At 41.1% G+C, this 18,946-nt stretch overlaps 2 protein-coding genes and 1 non-coding gene across 3 annotated transcripts; 2 read left to right on the top strand and 1 right to left on the bottom strand.

The window, feature by feature from the left end:
- Window positions 1-1,809: 1,809 nt before the first annotated feature.
- Window positions 1,810-11,738, top strand: LOC102711162 (pre-mRNA-processing-splicing factor 8A). The gene is made up of 13 exons (XM_006656622.3): window positions 1,810-2,215; window positions 2,938-3,061; window positions 3,160-3,252; window positions 3,437-3,827; window positions 4,488-4,977; window positions 5,087-8,883; window positions 8,966-9,072; window positions 9,191-9,445; window positions 9,542-10,177; window positions 10,266-10,463; window positions 10,555-10,833; window positions 10,964-11,206; window positions 11,297-11,738. Exons 1-13 carry the CDS (start codon window positions 1,938-1,940, stop codon window positions 11,486-11,488), a joined length of 7,083 nt encoding a protein of 2,360 aa, XP_006656685.3. The 5' UTR covers window positions 1,810-1,937; the 3' UTR covers window positions 11,489-11,738.
- A 1,185-nt stretch (window positions 11,739-12,923) lies between these two features.
- Window positions 12,924-15,823, bottom strand: LOC102714743 (PTI1-like tyrosine-protein kinase At3g15890). The gene is made up of 4 exons (XM_006655764.3): window positions 15,494-15,823; window positions 14,663-14,807; window positions 13,906-14,168; window positions 12,924-13,782 (listed from the first exon to the last, which is right to left on the bottom strand). Exons 1-4 carry the CDS (start codon window positions 15,562-15,564, stop codon window positions 13,158-13,160), a joined length of 1,104 nt encoding a protein of 367 aa, XP_006655827.1. The 5' UTR covers window positions 15,565-15,823; the 3' UTR covers window positions 12,924-13,157.
- Window positions 15,824-18,279: 2,456 nt separating this feature from the next.
- Window positions 18,280-18,352, top strand: TRNAA-AGC. Its single transcript has one exon. It is a non-coding gene; the product is annotated as a tRNA-Ala (tRNA).
- Window positions 18,353-18,946: the final 594 nt, after the last annotated feature.

Below are 18,946 nucleotides of genomic sequence, written 5' to 3'. Positions count from 1 at the left end.
CCTTGTTAAAACCAAATATTATAATGTTCCTAGTATAAAAAAAATACCATGTGTCAATTTATTAAACAAAATAAATAATGGTGATGATAGTGAATCTATCACTACCAATAAATTTTTTTAAGGGTATAGACATTTAATAGTAGCTTTGGGTATTTATATTTTGACGAAATTAATTGTTTTTGTCACATCAAAAGATCATTATTATATATATAGCACTAAAAGTTTCTTAGAGCATCCCCAGCAGCTCATCTATCTCATCCTCTATCCTAAAAATAGAGGATGAAGATTATAAAACGAGCTTCAACAGAACGACTATCTTATTATCTACTTTTAGATGTCATCCATATTAGGAGAGAAAACTTTTATATTTAGATGTTCTCTCTCCATCCTCCAAAGAGATATAGAGGATGTCATATATGGATGATCTAGTGAAGTACAAAGAGATATGAAGGATGAAACTAGTTTAGATGATCATCCAAGTAAATATATATATGACCAAATTTAGATGAGCTGTTGGAAATGCTTTTGTGTCCTTGCATTTAGCACCCCATCCAACTTTCTGCAAGTTTCCTACTATAACTCTTCTCTCCCCTCTCCTGCCACCCAAGCTCGCCATGGTGGATTGGAGGGCAGCCAGATAGTCATTTCAATATGGCTCACTTGACCACCACCAAACTTCTCGTGGTTGCTTCGTCATGCTTGTTCAGTTGTTCACTGAGCTTGCCCCTATCCGTCCCTCTTGTTCTCCTCATGTCTATGCCCTTGCGCTCACACTAGTCTATTGCTCCAAGCTTCCCTATGGCCCAACATTGAGTTTCCCCACCCTCGATTCTACTGAGCTTGAAAAAGTTGGTGCTGTCAAACTATTTCATGGCTGCCCACTTAGGCCTTAGCTCACCCTTGCCGCTATCAATGTACATCATCCACTTCCGCAGTTATCAAGCTCTCCATGCCCTTTGTCTCAAGCCCACCTTTGAGGTCAAACCGTGATGTTATCTTGCATGCATTTGAGCTTATGTGTTCTCGTGTGATGTACTACCTCAGTCCAATGTAAGCATATGTGCGTTGTTTAGTATAGATTATGGTTAAGAAGAAAAGACCGTCAGGTCTCTTAATAAACGAGAAATGGATATAGTGGAATGGTATGCGGGGGGTAAAACTAGAAGAATCTTGAAGGCGAAATGATATATATGACAATTAGTGCTATAAATAGTATTACACATGCTTATATTTTGATATAAGATTGAAATCATACAAATACTTACACTTTTGAACAAATGGAATATGAATTGGGAAGAAAAAGGAAATCTGATGCTGGATAAAGGAGAGATGAGCAGGTTGGGAAGAGTAACGAAAATGTTGATGGATTGCTAAATACAAGCTTGAACGTCTGCGGCAGCGGAGCACGGAATAGCGGCCACGCATGCGTAGGAGCGGCGTTGGAGCGGGTGCAAAAGACTCAAGTTCATGTTGGGAGTCAGTTGGGTAGTTTTTCCGTTTTTCATTTGGACGGAGGGAGTAGAAATGCGTATTTTTCCTTGAAGCCATTGTGGGGGAAAAAAAGGTAAACAAAAAAAACCCTGAAAGAGGCGCCAGGCCCATTAACTGATCCACGACCGGCTCAAGAGAAACCAAGCCCAGCAATGTGACCGACACATCCGGCCCAGCCCACGAACACCAAAGTCGGCTCCAATCCTCACGCGTCGCCGCCATTTGCCTGCAGCCGAGCCCACCTATAAAAACCACCCACAAGTCACCCGATCCCATCGGCTTCTCCCCCTACTCCCCCTCCCTCCCTTCTCTCTCCTCTCATTTTTTTTTTTGCCCCTTCCATTTTTAATCCCGACCCCTCTCGAACCCGAGCGCACCAGTTCACTTCGAGACTTAAACCCTAGCTCCCGCGGGAGGCCGCGCCTCTGCCTGCTTCGCCGCCGACGATGTGGAGCGGCGGGCCGCCCCCGCCGATGGGGGCCGCGCCGCCTCCCCCGGGCACGGTCGGCCCGGGCGCGGGCGCTCCGCCGCCGCCGGCCGCGGGCCCGCCCGGCGGCGGCGGCGGCAAGCCGCTGACGCCGGCGGAGCTCGAGGCGCAGCTGGTGGAGAAGGCGAGGAAGTGGCACCAGCTCAACTCCAAGCGGTACGGCGACAAGCGCAAGTTCGGGTTCGTCGAGGCGCAGAAGGAGGACATGCCGCCCGAGCACGTCCGGAAAATCATCAGGTAGTCCCCCAGATCCGCACCGCCTTAGGATTTTCTAGGCTTATGCTGTTGCTCGTGGATGTGTTCCGGTGTTCAAGTGCTCCTCTCGGGCTCTGGTGCTCTGTGCTGTAGATGTTTTTAGCTTTTGTCCTAGGGGATGGTTGTGGCTGCCCTTTGAATTGTGGTTAGTTGTGCTCCGAGTGAATATGATAAGTTTTTCAAAATTTACGGTTATAACTGTGTTAAGTATCTAGGGATGCCCTTAGCTGCGATCCACTGGTTTACTGTACCATCATGTTCTTGTTGCTATTAGCTGCTTATATAGTTATATTATGTGGTTACTGGCTTGATCGGTACGCTAGCTGCAGAGCCAGCAGCCTAGCACTTCTGATCACGCCCTATTAAACCGCTTTCTAAATGTTTGGAATTGAATTGGAAGTCAAGTTGTGGTAGTTGTGGAAATGTTACGGTTTTTCTAATTGCTTCAACTCAATTATGATACTAGATATTTTGTACTCTAGTTAGTTATGTTGATGTTTTGATTTTGTAATTGTTTTGTCTGCTGAATTGTATCTTATTTTTGCCTGGGGTTGGGTATCACTTGTGTTTGATCCTGGGAAATGGGGTCAAGTGGTACATGTTTTGCTTGGGATTTGCTGTTAATCTTCACCATTAGCTACTCTATGGGTTGTAGTTCCTTTTTATGTTACCCACAATTTATGATTGTATTTCTTGCTGATCAGGGACCATGGCGACATGTCTTCAAAAAAGTACAGGCATGACAAGCGTGTATATCTTGGAGCACTCAAATTTGTACCTCATGCTGTTTACAAGCTACTGGAAAATATGCCAATGCCATGGGAACAGGTATGCTTTACTGTGACACTATTTAATGAGTACATTGTTCTAGCGATAGTTGAGATTACTTATTGCTGGCAATAGATTAACATGACTTCTGATTTCAGGTTCGGCATGTAAAGATCCTGTACCATATCACTGGTGCGATAACCTTTGTAAATGAGATCCCATGGGTAGTTGAGCCCATTTACCTCGCACAGGTAATTAATTAAACACCTTATCTTTTCTCTAAAAAGTTATTAGCTCAGTTGACCATTCTGGGAGAATTGCTATTCTATGAATCTCTATGTTACATTTGATATGCAGTATATAATTCAATCAGATCTTTAGCTGTATCCTTCCGATTTTTATAGTCACAACATCTCAAACGTATGTGTTCCACAGTGGGGTACAATGTGGATCATGATGAGGAGGGAAAAGAGAGATAGACGACATTTCAAGAGAATGCGCTTTCCTCCATTTGATGATGAGGAACCTCCCCTGGACTATGCTGATAATTTGCTGGACGTTGAACCTCTGGAGGCTATACAGTTGGAGTTGGATGAGGAGGAAGATTCAGCTGTGCATGAATGGTTTTATGACCATAAGCCACTTGTGAAGACAAAGCTTATAAATGGCCCCAGTTACAGGAAGTGGCATCTATCGCTTCCCATAATGGCGACACTCTATCGTCTTGCTGGTCAACTTCTGTCCGATTTGATTGATCGTAACTATTTCTATTTGTTTGACATGGAGTCCTTCTTTACTGCCAAAGCACTGAATATGTGTATCCCAGGTAACCATATTAGCCTTTATCTTGTAAACTCATTCATTTTAATAATTTTAATTGCTTTATGTGAAATATATTTTTTACATTTATTTTCTTAGTGCACTAAATTCAATACTTGCATCATGGAGAATGCAGTTTATGTGTCCACAGCTGTTCTTTTTTATGGAACGTCCATAACTGTTATGCCAGAGAGAAACCAGCCTGCCCCCGGTCAAACTTTACCCATTGGACATTTTTTATGTTCAAAGTAGTTAATGGCTTTTATTAATTAGATTAGATGATGCATATTGGATGGGTGACTGAGAGAAGGATTTAAGGTTTTGTGTTAACGTATGTCTGAATCAGCAATTTTGAAAATTGGCTAGCAGATTGGGACATAAAATGTGCCATCTCTACTGCTCTCTTCACCCCTTCTCCTGTAAGCACAGACTTTTCACTATTCCGCAACTATGTTTATAGAGGCTCTGAGAAACTTGTAGTTGCATTAATTGGTACACTTGAGAGACATTCCAAAATTGTTGAATGGGCATTCAAAGTAGTCAAAAATTTGCTTCATTGGCATGTTTTGATTTTTTTAGCTTTCAAGTAAGATTCGGATGGGCATACATTTTGTTATTGTTACATCATAAACTTTCTTACTATATTAAAATAAATGCTGTATTGCAGGAGGTCCAAAGTTTGAGCCACTGTACCGTGATATGGAAAAGGGGGATGAGGACTGGAATGAGTTTAACGACATCAACAAACTCATCATTCGTCAACCACTCAGGACTGAGTACAGAATTGCTTTCCCACACTTGTACAATAATAGGCCAAGGAAAGTGAAGCTTGGGATATATCATACTCCAATGATCATGTATATCAAGACAGAGGACCCAGACTTGCCTGCATTTTACTATGATCCCCTGATAAATCCTATAACCTCGACTAACAAGGTTGATCGTCGGGAGAGGAGAACAACTGAAGACGAAGAAGACGAAGACTTCTGTCTCCCTGATGGTGTGGAGCCCCTCTTGAAAGGAACAGAACTTTATACTGATACAACAGCAGCTGGCATTTCATTACTCTTTGCTCCAAAGCCTTTTAATATGAGATCTGGTAGGACTCGTCGTGCTGAAGACATCCCTCTTGTATCTGAGTGGTACAAGGAGCACTGGTGAGTTCCATTATGACATCCCTTGGTACCTTTTCCTGTTCTCTTTTTATCAATGCCCTGCCTGATGCACTTGAGCTTTCTATGCTGATTGCGTTGTTCTCTTCTGTAGCCCACCAGCTTATCCAGTGAAGGTGCGTGTCAGCTATCAGAAACTACTGAAGTGTTATGTGCTCAATGAGTTACATCATAGGCCTCCCAAGGCACAGAAGAAGAAGCATCTGTTCCGTTCGCTCCAAGCGACAAAGTTTTTTCAAACAACAGAGCTTGACTGGGCAGAAGCAGGTCTGCAAGTTTGCAAACAGGGTTACAATATGTTGAACTTGTTAATCCACAGGAAGAACCTTAACTACCTTCACTTGGACTACAACTTCAATTTGAAACCTGTAAAGACTCTCACAACAAAGGAAAGGAAAAAATCTCGGTTTGGAAATGCATTCCATTTATGCCGTGAGATATTACGTCTTACTAAGTTGGTTGTTGATGCAAATATCCAGTTCCGTTTGGGAAATGTTGATGCTTTCCAATTAGCAGATGGTTTGCAATACATATTCTCTCATGTTGGCCAGTTGACTGGTATGTACCGTTACAAGTATCGTCTGATGCGGCAAATCAGGATGTGCAAAGATCTGAAGCACTTGATATACTATCGTTTCAATACTGGTCCTGTGGGAAAAGGACCTGGTTGTGGATTCTGGGCTCCAATGTGGAGGGTGTGGCTGTTTTTTCTGCGGGGTATTGTGCCACTGCTTGAAAGATGGTTAGGTAATTTACTGGCCAGGCAGTTTGAAGGTCGTCATTCAAAAGGAGTTGCTAAAACTGTAACGAAGCAACGTGTTGAATCTCACTTTGATCTAGAGCTTCGAGCTGCTGTTATGCATGATGTCCTTGATGCTATGCCAGAGGGCATCAAGCAAAACAAGGCAAGGACTATACTGCAGCATCTTAGCGAGGCATGGCGGTGCTGGAAGGCAAATATCCCGTGGAAGGTCCCTGGTCTGCCTGTTCCTATTGAAAACATGATACTTCGTTATGTGAAGTCCAAGGCTGATTGGTGGACTAATGTTGCTCACTACAATCGTGAACGTATTAGGCGTGGTGCAACGGTTGATAAGACTGTGTGCCGCAAGAATCTTGGAAGGTTAACACGTCTGTGGCTGAAGGCAGAACAGGAAAGACAACACAACTACTTGAAAGATGGGCCATATGTGACACCTGAAGAGGCAGTTGCGATTTACACAACAACAGTTCATTGGCTAGAATCAAGGAAGTTCTCACCTATTCCTTTTCCTCCACTTTCTTATAAGCATGACACCAAACTACTTATACTGGCTCTGGAAAGGCTAAAGGAGTCCTACAGCGTGGCAGTAAGGTTAAATCAACTGCAGCGGGAGGAACTTGGCTTGATAGAACAAGCATATGATAATCCTCATGAGGCATTGTCCAGGATAAAGCGACATCTCCTAACCCAGCGTGCTTTTAAAGAAGTTGGCATTGAGTTTATGGACCTGTACAGCTACCTGATCCCGGTATATGAAATTGAGCCTCTTGAGAAAATCACTGATGCTTACCTTGACCAGTACTTGTGGTATGAGGGAGACAAGCGACACCTATTCCCGAACTGGGTCAAGCCTGCTGATTCAGAACCACCACCTCTGCTTGTTTACAAATGGTGCCAAGGTATAAATAATCTACAGGATGTATGGGACACTAGTGATGGGCAGTGTGTTGTGATGCTGCAGACAAAATTTGAGAAGTTCTTTGAAAAAATTGATCTGACACTGTTGAACAGACTTTTGCGATTGGTCTTGGACCATAATATTGCTGATTATGTCACTGCAAAGAACAATGTTGTGTTGTCTTACAAAGATATGAGTCATACAAATTCTTATGGTCTCATTCGGGGTCTACAGTTTGCATCATTTGTTGTGCAGTACTATGGGCTTGTGCTGGATCTCCTGCTGCTTGGTTTAACACGTGCAAGTGAGCTTGCTGGGCCACCTCAGATGCCTAATGAGTTCCTTACATATGCTGATACCAAAGTTGAGACAAGGCATCCTATCCGGCTGTATTCTCGGTATATTGATAAGGTGCATATAATGTTCAGATTCACTCACGAGGAAGCACGTGATTTGATTCAGCGTTATTTGACAGAGCATCCTGATCCTAATAATGAAAATATGGTCGGTTACAACAACAAAAAATGTTGGCCTAGAGATGCAAGAATGAGGCTCATGAAGCATGATGTAAATCTTGGAAGAAGTGTCTTTTGGGACATGAAGAACCGCCTCCCAAGGAGCATCACAACGTTAGAATGGGAGAACAGCTTCGTCTCTGTTTACAGCAAGGACAACCCTAACCTGCTGTTTAGCATGTGCGGGTTTGAGGTTCGTATACTACCAAAGATACGGATGACTCAAGAAGCATTTAGTAACACCAAAGATGGAGTCTGGAATCTGCAGAATGAGCAAACAAAAGAAAGGACAGCTATTGCCTTTCTACGTGTTGATGATGAGCATATGAAAGTGTTTGAGAACCGTGTCAGGCAAATCCTTATGTCCTCTGGGTCTACTACATTCACCAAGATTGTTAATAAGTGGAATACGGCTCTCATTGGTCTTATGACATATTTCCGTGAAGCAACTGTTCACACACAGGAGCTCTTGGATTTACTTGTCAAATGTGAAAACAAGATCCAAACTCGCATAAAGATTGGCCTGAACTCAAAAATGCCTAGCAGGTTTCCACCTGTTATCTTCTATACACCCAAGGAAATTGGAGGCCTGGGAATGCTATCGATGGGTCACATTCTTATACCACAGAGTGATCTCAGGTACAGCAAACAGACAGATGTTGGTGTGACACATTTTCGGAGTGGTATGAGCCATGACGAGGACCAGCTTATCCCTAACTTATATCGCTACATTCAGCCCTGGGAGAGTGAGTTTATTGATTCACAGCGTGTTTGGGCTGAGTATGCTTTGAAGAGGCAGGAAGCACAATCACAGAACAGACGGTTAACACTTGAGGATCTTGAAGATTCATGGGATAGAGGTATTCCTCGTATCAACACTCTTTTCCAAAAAGACCGTCACACTTTGGCATATGATAAAGGATGGAGAGTGAGAACAGACTTTAAGCAGTACCAAGTGCTCAAACAAAATCCATTCTGGTGGACACATCAGAGGCATGATGGGAAGTTATGGAACTTAAACAACTATAGGACTGATGTAATCCAAGCTCTTGGTGGTGTAGAGGGTATTTTGGAACACACCTTGTTTAAAGGAACATATTTCCCTACTTGGGAGGGTCTGTTTTGGGAGAAAGCATCAGGTTTTGAGGAGTCTATGAAATACAAGAAGCTGACTAATGCACAACGTTCTGGTCTCAATCAGATACCTAACCGAAGATTTACCCTGTGGTGGTCACCAACCATCAACCGTGCAAATGTATATGTTGGTTTCCAGGTTCAGCTAGATCTTACTGGGATTTTCATGCACGGGAAAATTCCAACCCTGAAGATTTCTCTAATCCAGATCTTCCGTGCACATCTGTGGCAGAAGATCCATGAAAGTGTTGTTATGGATCTTTGCCAAGTTTTGGATCAAGAGCTGGATGCACTGGAGATTGAGACGGTGCAGAAAGAGACAATACATCCAAGGAAGAGTTACAAGATGAACAGCTCCTGTGCAGATATCCTGCTTTTTGCTGCACATAGGTGGCAGATGTCCAAACCAAGCTTAGTTTCTGAGTCAAAGGATGTCTTTGATCAGAAAGCTAGTAACAAGTATTGGATTGATGTGCAACTACGCTGGGGAGACTACGATTCGCATGACATTGAACGTTATACAAGGGCCAAGTTCATGGACTACACTACTGACAATATGTCCATCTATCCATCTCCAACTGGTATGCTTTCTATCTATGAACTATTTTATCAACTATCTACTTGTATGAATTGTTTGTAGCTAATTTTTATTTTGTTCTGCAGGAGTGATGATTGGAATTGATCTAGCATATAATTTGCACTCTGCTTTTGGCAATTGGTTCCCTGGGTCAAAGCCCCTCCTTCAGCAAGCAATGAACAAGATAATGAAGGTAATATAATCATGTTAATTGTAATTACTCTTTATCTTTAGTTTACAAAATGACTAATGTCTGTATGTTCCAATATTTCCAATTGAACTAACCTGCTAAACTGTTTCCTTCTGAACAGTCAAATCCTGCTCTGTATGTGCTGAGGGAGAGAATAAGGAAGGGTCTACAGTTGTATTCTTCGGAACCCACTGAGCCATATCTGTCTTCACAGAACTATGGAGAGATATTCAGCAATCAGATCATATGGTTTGTGGACGATACAAATGTCTATCGAGTTACCATTCACAAAACATTTGAGGGTAACTTGACCACTAAACCAATCAACGGTGCTATTTTCATTTTTAATCCAAGAACTGGCCAACTATTTTTGAAGGTATGTACATTTTTTTTGTACCTACAATTTTTCTGTAGTATTACTGCAGAGCAGTGTAACATTGAAGATAAAATGAAAATGGATTGTAATCTGCAGGTGATCCATACAAGTGTATGGGCTGGACAAAAGCGTCTTGGACAACTTGCCAAGTGGAAAACAGCTGAAGAGGTTGCTGCATTAGTTCGTTCTCTTCCTGTAGAAGAGCAGCCAAAGCAAATCATTGTGACAAGGAAGGGTATGCTGGATCCTTTGGAGGTCCATCTGCTTGACTTCCCTAACATTGTTATCAAGGGCAGTGAGTTGCAGCTGCCATTCCAAGCTTGTTTGAAGATTGAGAAGTTTGGTGATCTTATTCTCAAAGCTACAGAACCCCAGATGGTTCTATACAATATATATGATGATTGGTTGAAAAGTATCTCATCATTCACTGCTTTCTCTCGGATTGTGCTTATATTACGTGCTCTTCATGTCAATAATGAGAAGGCAAAGATGCTGCTCAAACCTGACAAGACCATTGTTACGGAACCACATCATATTTGGCCAACCTTGACGGATGAGCAATGGCTGAAGGTTGAATGTGCACTCAGGGACCTCATTCTATCTGATTATGCGAAGAAAAACAATGTTAACACTTCTGCACTGACGCAATCTGAAATTCGTGATATTATACTTGGTGCTGAAATAGCTCCACCATCACAGCAGAGGCAACAGATTGCTGAAATTGAGAAACAGGTAAGGCCCATTATAATAGGAACTGTGTTCAATTTTTGTTCATGAATTATTCACATTTACTCACTCCTGGTTTTACTTGATTTTGCAGTCTAGAGAGACGACTCAGTTGACTGCAGTTACAACAAGGACGACTAATGTGCATGGAGATGAGCTCATCATCACCACAACTAGTCCATATGAGCAGCAAGCATTTGCATCAAAGACTGATTGGCGTGTCAGGGCCATCTCTGCCACAAACTTGTATCTTCGTGTCAATCACATTTATGTTAACTCGGATGATATAAAGGTCAGTAAATTGGTCCCTTTTCTTTGATAACCATTTTAAGTTGCAACTGACAAGCATTGAAGGGTTACTAACTCCATTATCCTATCTACAGGAGACTGGCTACACTTACATTATGCCAAAGAATATATTGAAGAAGTTCATATGCATAGCAGATTTAAGGACACAGATTTCAGGTTTTCTATATGGGCTGAGTCCGCAGGATAATCCCCAAGTTAAGGAAATTAGATGCATAGCTATTCCTCCACAGCATGGGACTCATCAGATGGTGACACTGCCTGCAAACCTTCCTGAGCACGAGTTCCTTAATGATTTGGAGCCACTGGGATGGATGCATACCCAGCCAAACGAAGCTCCTCAGCTGTCACCACAGGTTCGATTATGCTTCAGTTCTTTTTAGCTCTTGAAAAGGAGCACACGTTGTAATCACGTTGCAATATTGAGACTTTTGGCCTGTGATTGGAGTCATAAGGCTTAACTGTTTGCATTGTTAATAATTGCAGGATTTGACTTCACATGCCAAGATTTTGGAGAACAACAAGCAATGGGATGGTGAGAAGTGCATCATTTTGACATGCAGCTTTACTCCAGGATCTTGTTCGTTGACCGCGTACAAGTTGACGCCGAGTGGTTATGAGTGGGGTCGTAGCAACAAGGACACCGGAAGCAACCCACATGGATATCTCCCAACTCACTATGAGAAGGTCCAGATGCTTCTCAGTGACCGATTCCTGGGATTCTACATGGTATGAATTGCTATCTAATGCTTTGAATTTCAAGACAACTTAAGCATTATTCCATGCCGAAATCTTACATTTCTTCCGTCTCTTCGCCAGGTGCCGGATAACGTCCCCTGGAACTTCAACTTCATGGGGGTGAAGCATGACCCGCTGATGAAGTACAACATGAAGCTTGGCACGCCCCGGGACTTCTACCATGAGGACCATCGGCCAACTCATTTCCTTGAGTTCAGCAACATTGACGAGGGCGATGTCGCGGAAGGTGATAGGGAGGACACCTTCTCGTAGGCGCCATGAACGCCTATACCACCATACCCTATCTGCTTCGAACTTTCGCGCTGTTTTGAGTAGAGATCTGTAACCTGTAAAACCTGACGCAACTGGTAGTAGCACATGATGTTTGTTAAAGACGGATTGTATACCCTGATGTAGCCTCCGCCCTTAAAGAACAGGGTGCTTGTAGTTTGTACAAGTGCACGCCATGATAGCATTGGAGATTTTGCGTAGTCTTAATATTGTGTTTTGTAGATCTCGTCTATAAGTGCACTTAGAGTATGTTCAATTGATGTCCATAAAATAAAATTTTAGAAATTGAGCTAGAAAATATATATCCAACATGTTACAAAATGCATCTCTAATATTTAGACACACATATAATTAGCTCACTTATATTCTAAATTTGGTGCAAAAATATGTGTTTATTTTTAGATTTTTGTTAGAGGAGTGTGTAATTTTTATGCATAATATTTTTTTAAGATGAAACCAGTATATATAATTAGCTCACTTATATTCTAAATTTGGTGCAAAAATATGTGTTTATTTTTAGATTTTTGTTAGAGGAGTGTGTAATTTTTATGTCTAATATTTTTTTTAAGATGAAACTAGTATAGTTTTTAAAAGTAAAATATTAGTGTTGGAGTGCTCTTATGGATGGGTGCCGATTTACCCGTGAGTAATTTGGACTGTTTAATTAAATGAATTAAAATTTACTTGTAGTAAAATTTAGCTTATTTAATTTGACCAGAGTTGACCTATTTTACCAAAGGGCTGATCCGCTGGCGGCTGGCATCGCTAGTTGTGCACTGACCTCAAACCAATTTTTAACATTAAATAAATTTAAAGTTGATTTGAATGGTTTTTTTTACTAAAGTTTATTTTTCAATCTTTGTTTTTATGTTGCTAATAATATATATGTAAGTTTATTTATAAAATATTTTTTTTTTGCAGATATACTGTTCGTAATCACACCATATTCTTTTTAAGCTTGGTAGTCGCCGTTTTTCCTGATATTTTCCCTGGCCCTTTTCGTCTGCTGCTGGTTGCTAGTGCAACATGGCCTTTCTTAGAGCCGACGATTTGTTAAAACATGTGAACTTGCTGTAGCCGGTTGTCTGACCATTTTATGGAAGTTACATGCTACTATGCTAACATGAAAAAACTATACCTTTTGTTGTTTTGCCATATAAAAACTATACCTTCTGTTGTTTTGCCTTGTATTATATGTGGCCAGTTCTGAACCATCCACAACTTGCATTGCAAAACTGGTAAGAACAATTTCAGTTATAGATGATAAGATAAAGTTACAAACACAATTCAATCATCCAGATCTGCATTCAAGTAAATCCAGCTAAAATGAGTGAATCAGTCAAGTATTCAAGAATAATTTATGGCATGACAGCCATCATGCCCAAACATCAGGCCAAGTATATATGGATCTATGCAGTGCACACAAAAAGCACCATGTGTAATTCTTTGCGCCCCCCCCCCCCCCCCCCCCAAAAAAAAAAAAAGAGCACCGTATAACACAGCTAACTCATTTACCTAATTTCCCTCTAAAAAAGGAGGAGAAACTTCACAAATGACAAAGCCTGTACACTTAAATCATGTCAAACCAAGCAGACCAAGCACCAATCCCACAAAAAATATGGACTCTACATTTTCTAGGGTACTAAATCCATCACGCTGCAGCCAATCCTTGATCATTTTTGAGCACACAGTCCGAGCTCCCCTCTGGAGTTGACATTGCATGGGAACTCACCGTCGAGTCTGGCCTGAACAATTCATCATTTTCAAGCCTGGAAAGCATCTCTTTGGATTCACCTTTCAGCATTGATACAACTTGAAGCATCGTTGGTCTCTTTTCCGGTTCTCTGTGTGTGCATGCCAGCCCAACCAGCACCACTCTTTTTAGTTCAGAATCAGAATACTTATCATTGAGTTTAGAGTCCACAATTTCATCGTATCTACCATCTTTCGCCAAAGGAAGAACCCAGTTTCGAACCCCACACATTTTAGCAGAGCCTGACTTTTCCACTGGTCTTCTCCCGCTAGATATCTCCAATAGTATTATGCCAAAGCTGTAGACATCACAACCTGTTGTAGGTTTGCCAAACATAACGTATTCAGGAGCAAGATAGCCACGTTGGTTTTCGCTGATTATCTTGTCATGATCCACCCCATCTGGGATGAACTTTATCAGACCAAAGTCACCAAGATGTGCCTGGAAATTCGAATCTAGCAGCACATTAGTTGCCTTGATGCTCCCATGGATTATCTGGGGTGTCGCATGGTGGTGAAGATACCTGTGGAGAAGCTCATATGAGTGAGTTTCTTCTGTAGAACAGCTAACCATAAGGAAAGAAACTAAAGCAGAAGAGATTATGTATGCTATGCTGTTATGAACAAAGATGAGGTTGTTTACTAACGCAAGAGCTCTAGCAGCACCAATTGCGATAAATGTTCTCCTGCGCCAGTCAAGAAGGCACTCTGTAGAATGTGCTCCGTGAAGATGTGCATAAAGACTGGAGTTCGGCATATAGTCATACACCAGAATGCGTTCAGGTCCATCAGCACAATATCCACGAAAGCTCAAGAGGTTTTTGTGCCTCACTCTTCCCAAAATCTCAACATCTGAAGCAAATTCTGTTTCTGTCCCATTTTTTGCACATTTCAACTTCTTCACAGCAATCTGCATTTAAAAATTATTAGCAGTTGAACTAATTAGAAACTTTGTTCTAGAAGGAGAAGCATCTTTGCACAGCCAAACTACTGCAAAATTGTGGTGGGTTGCGGTTTACAGCCATTCTTTTAGAATAGATCCGACATAGTTGCATGCATGACAGGGAATGTGGAACCTTTTTTATTTGTACAAGATGCAGATGTGCAAACTTGTAGCCAGTCCATCTTCAAAATTTTGTCTAAGTTGACCTGCCTATGACAACATATTCTACCTACCTAATGATAATGCAATCAAAGATCAATGTTCTACAACTGAATAAAAAATTCTAGATTATAGTTATGTGTTTGTTTAGTGAGACAGCTATCAAAAAGATTGCCAACGCTGCAAAATAATGACTTATGACTGGGCAAGTTATAAACCAAGATATCTAAAGGAGACAGTTGAAATTATATTTCTTGACATGACATGCAGATCAAATGGACAGAGACGTGAAGAACAAAAACCTGAGAACCATCCCAAACTTGTCCCCAATAGACACAGCCGAATGGTCCTTCTCCAATCTTGTTATCATAATTGAAGCTATTTGTTGCTGACCGAAGCTCCCTCAATGTAAACACCCACCTAAGCGATCCGCTCCCCTCATCACTCCTGTTGAATCAAAGACATGAAATAGATTATGAGATACTACCAGTATACCACGTTTTAACACCTCTTGGTTAGATAAAGAAACAATTAAAGCTATTTTCCCTTCAACTAATACCCACTCAAATTGATCTGACACGTTCTGATGGTGCATCAAAAACCAAACTACCATGCCAAATTCCCAAAACATTAAATCCTAAAGTACTGTTTGAGTATATTTGATTTCCATTCAGTTAGGAACTCGACAATGCAGCAGAATGAAATGAAAACAACATATGTGAGCTTCAAACAGATTGGAAAATAATATCATACATTTTGACAGTCTAGAACTGGAAAATGTCTCTCCCCTTTACCAGGTACCACCAATTGCACACTAAGACCAATACCTTTACAGACCGGCTGCAAAACTAAACCAAGATTCATCATTTTCGCATCAAATTTAGTACCAAACACTTTCAGTACCCAAAAACAATTACTTGCCCCAAACACGAGAGCAACTAGAACGCACAGCACCCCTAGGTTTCATCATGTCTCATCTAACCAAACCAACCCATCCCAACCCAAGAACCAACAAACCAACGCACAGAATCGGGAGAAGAATTCCCATCCTTCACCACGAATCACGCAGAACACCCCCCCCCCCACACACACACCCCCAAGAGAAACAAGCTGACAGCAACAAAGATCCTTACAAATCTTCCCCGGAGGCCTTCCTGCCGCAGCAGAGCACCCTGTGCGCGAACCGCGAGAGCCTCGTATGCATCGCCGCCGCCCCACTCCCCGACAAGCCGGCGACGCGCAGGCCCGGAGCGGAGAAACGAAGAACAGAGAGAAAAAAAAAGCAGGAATCTTTGGAAGCAAGGAAGTGATGGAGAAGAAGGCGGACTCAGCTGGACTCGCTGGCCTGCCGGGCTTGAAGCGGGGGAGGAGGACGAGACGTCGCAGCGGCGAACAGCCTCGCAGCTGCGCTTTCGGTGGAAGCTTTTTTTCCTTTCTTTTTTGTTTTTTTCTCTCTCGTCTTCTTTTCTTTTGGGCTCGTGTTGGTTGGTGCGGTTGGCGAGCACGAGTGGGGATGGGAGGGACGGCGTGGCGTGGCGTGCAGTCCAAACCGTGTGGGCGGCTGCCGCCTCACCTAACCCGTTGATTCGGGTGCCACCGCCTCGCTGGACCGTCGGATTGGGGTTATTAGGTTTCTTAATTATATACATACATGGAGCACGTACGTGTAAGGAGGCTTTTTTATACCGTCTCCGTCTCCTGATAAGCAAAGTTCTATAGTTTAAATTTAAACTATAAAATTGTTCTTACTAGAGATGCGATAAAAGTTAATCGGTTAAAAGGAATGGTTAAGATATTGAGGCCGCGTTCATTCGAGCCCCACGAGTTAACTCCTCGTTTTTCGCGCGTATGCTTTCTAAACTACTAAATATTGTATTTTTTGCAAAAAAATTTTATAAAAAAGTTGTTTTAAAAATTCATATTAATCTATTTTATATTTTTTTAATAATTAATAATTAATTAATCATGTACTAATCTATTACTACGTTTTTCGTACGAGGATAAGTTAACTTACCCTCATACCAAACGAACGCGGCCTAACACCAATATCTTTTCGTTTGTGCTTTATGTTTATATGCCAAAATTTAATTTTTTAACCTTAAATTTGGATGATTTTGTGGGTTTTCCAGTAAAATATATTTTCTATCACTGACTTTTATATCGATAAGAATATCTATGTAAAAATTTTATTCATAAATTATATTTTGTTTGTAAATATGTTGTTTGTGCTTTAAAAAATAAAATAATCACCCGCTAAGTAATAATGTATTTGGCTCACTAACATTTTGTGGAAAGCACATATGACTTATTTAATGGTCACATCTCTGGTGCTTGATAGGGATTGAGGTTTTGATTGGATGGCAAGGGTCACTTGAATCAAAGGGTTTGTGTAGAAATTTTGTAGCATTCAAATTGCGTAGAAACTTTTCATATAGCTCTTTGAAACAAAGTGTTGGAGTTTCTAGCTTGTATAAAATTCCCAGGAAATGATAAAAATGCATGTTGTCGAGGAACTCTAACCTTTTGAGGGTCTATTCGGAACACATAAATTTTACAGGATTTTTAGAGAAAAATAGTTCGATTCCAAATTTTATTTGAAAATCCTCCAAACCGAATAGGACCTGAAAAAATTTCTATGAGTTTATCTCTTATTCAATTTTTTGTGTTTTTTTACGGTCTATTCAAATGACCATTTTAATATTTTTCACTCCATGTTTTGTCATAATTTATTTTACACTTTGTATAAAAATTCTATGTTTCTTCTACTCCTCAAATTTTGTTAATAGTAAGGAGCCATAAAATGAAGAAGCGCACACGAACTAGCTCAGCTGGTTAGGCCTCTTATTGGCGGAACCTGTTCAATTAAGTTCGAGTCTTAGATTTGGTATGGGCAGTCAGGGCAGAGATGGATCAAGCGTATGTGTCGTGGGGGATCCGGATAAGCTGAAGTTGCTATAGCAACAGTGGCATTTATTACCGCTAGATGCAAATTAGATAGACCAAATCAGCCTGGTGCACTGTAGCAAAAGTACTGTAGCAAGATATATGACGTTTATCATCAGAATGGATGGACGAAACTTCGTGCAATAGTTAAGTTGCAGTCACCGTTGTGACTGCATGGGATCCGAATCGGTTGGAGGGGGACAGGGGGTGTTACCGGTGTTCACATTTATAGCTAATTATACTACTTACAGTAGACTGTGTATTCGTTACTTAGGCACTGATGATGACTTTGTTAACCTTAAGTTTTTTTAGGTATTCACAGAGAATGCGTGGGTATAATGTTTATGGTAATTATTTATGTGTATATGAGCACATGCTTTTATACCGTGTTCCCGTAAGAAAATAGTCAAGAAGAGCACAAGTGAACTGCATTTAGGATGATCAATCTCTTGTTATCCATCTCCGAATGCATCTTCTACGGTTTGCAGCACACGTGCAAGAGTGAAAATCTTGGTTTCTCGTTGCCGTTTTCTCATCACGGTTCACATCCTCTCTACCGCTCTCCAGCGTGTGTACCAAAGCCAAGTCCTACTATCTTGCCGTGCTGGCTGTAATCTCAGGTTTGTTGGATTCAACCACACCATGTGGTATGTTTTAAGGAGAGAAAACCGTGCGTTTTTGTGACGATTTTTCTTGGAACGGATCGAGGTGCAAGTTCAGAATCCCAGATTGTAGTGGCGACGAACAGTGAGACACGCCATTTTCGATGGAATTGGAGATGGGGGGAAGAGGTGGTGCAAATGGGCCGAAGTGGATGGCCTGACCCCTCCTGTCGTTGCAAGTGTAAGAAGACCGAGATTGCGATGTGGTTACACCTCTCGGCTTTCGTTCGAATCCGTAGCTTTCAGCCCACACGGATCCAGTCTTGCGACCTGGAATTCGCTTTTCCAGGTAGGAAAATGAGCTACACCATCCCGGGGATGTAGCTCAGATGGTAGAGCGCTCGCTTAGCATGCGAGAGGTACGGGGATCGATACCCCGCATCTCCATTCTTCTGTTTTTGCCGGTTGATGAACAAAAAATGCATTCTAATTTCGTTTTGGCATTTCAAAACTTTAACCCATACCAATAGGAGAATGGATGAATAGAAATGTATGTCCGCTTTAAAATGAATTTTTTCAGCAGATTTGAGCGGACGAAAAATTTCCCATGTTTTCTCTAAACAACTACTACCTCCGTCCTATAATAACATCATTTTTCGTTTTTCCGCGTCTAACTTTTGACCATTTGTCTTATTTAAAAAATTTATAAAAAAACTTAAAAAACTAGTCGCGCATAAAATACTATTCATATTTTATCATCTAGTAATAATAAAAATATTAACCGCAAAAAAAAATTCAAGTAAGACGAAGAGTCAAAACATTTTATCAAGAAAAAGTCAAAACATTTTATAAAAAAACTGAAAAATAAAGTTATTATGGGACGGAGGTAGTAGAATAAAAGAAAATTCTCCTTTAGTTTTGCTCTACTTTAATGTTTCTATAAACCAAACTACTTTCATATGAATTAATCATAATTTGTCTTTTGAATAGAACTTAACTCTCTGAATAATAATTTAGTTTTGGCCCATGGTTTGACATTAC

The sequence above is a fragment of the Oryza brachyantha genome, chromosome 6, assembly GCF_000231095.2.
Source record: "Oryza brachyantha chromosome 6, ObraRS2, whole genome shotgun sequence".
NCBI classification, from domain to species: domain Eukaryota; kingdom Viridiplantae; phylum Streptophyta; class Magnoliopsida; order Poales; family Poaceae; genus Oryza; species Oryza brachyantha.
Note: the sequence above shows the minus strand (reverse complement) of the source record. Positions and strands in the feature narration are given on the sequence as shown.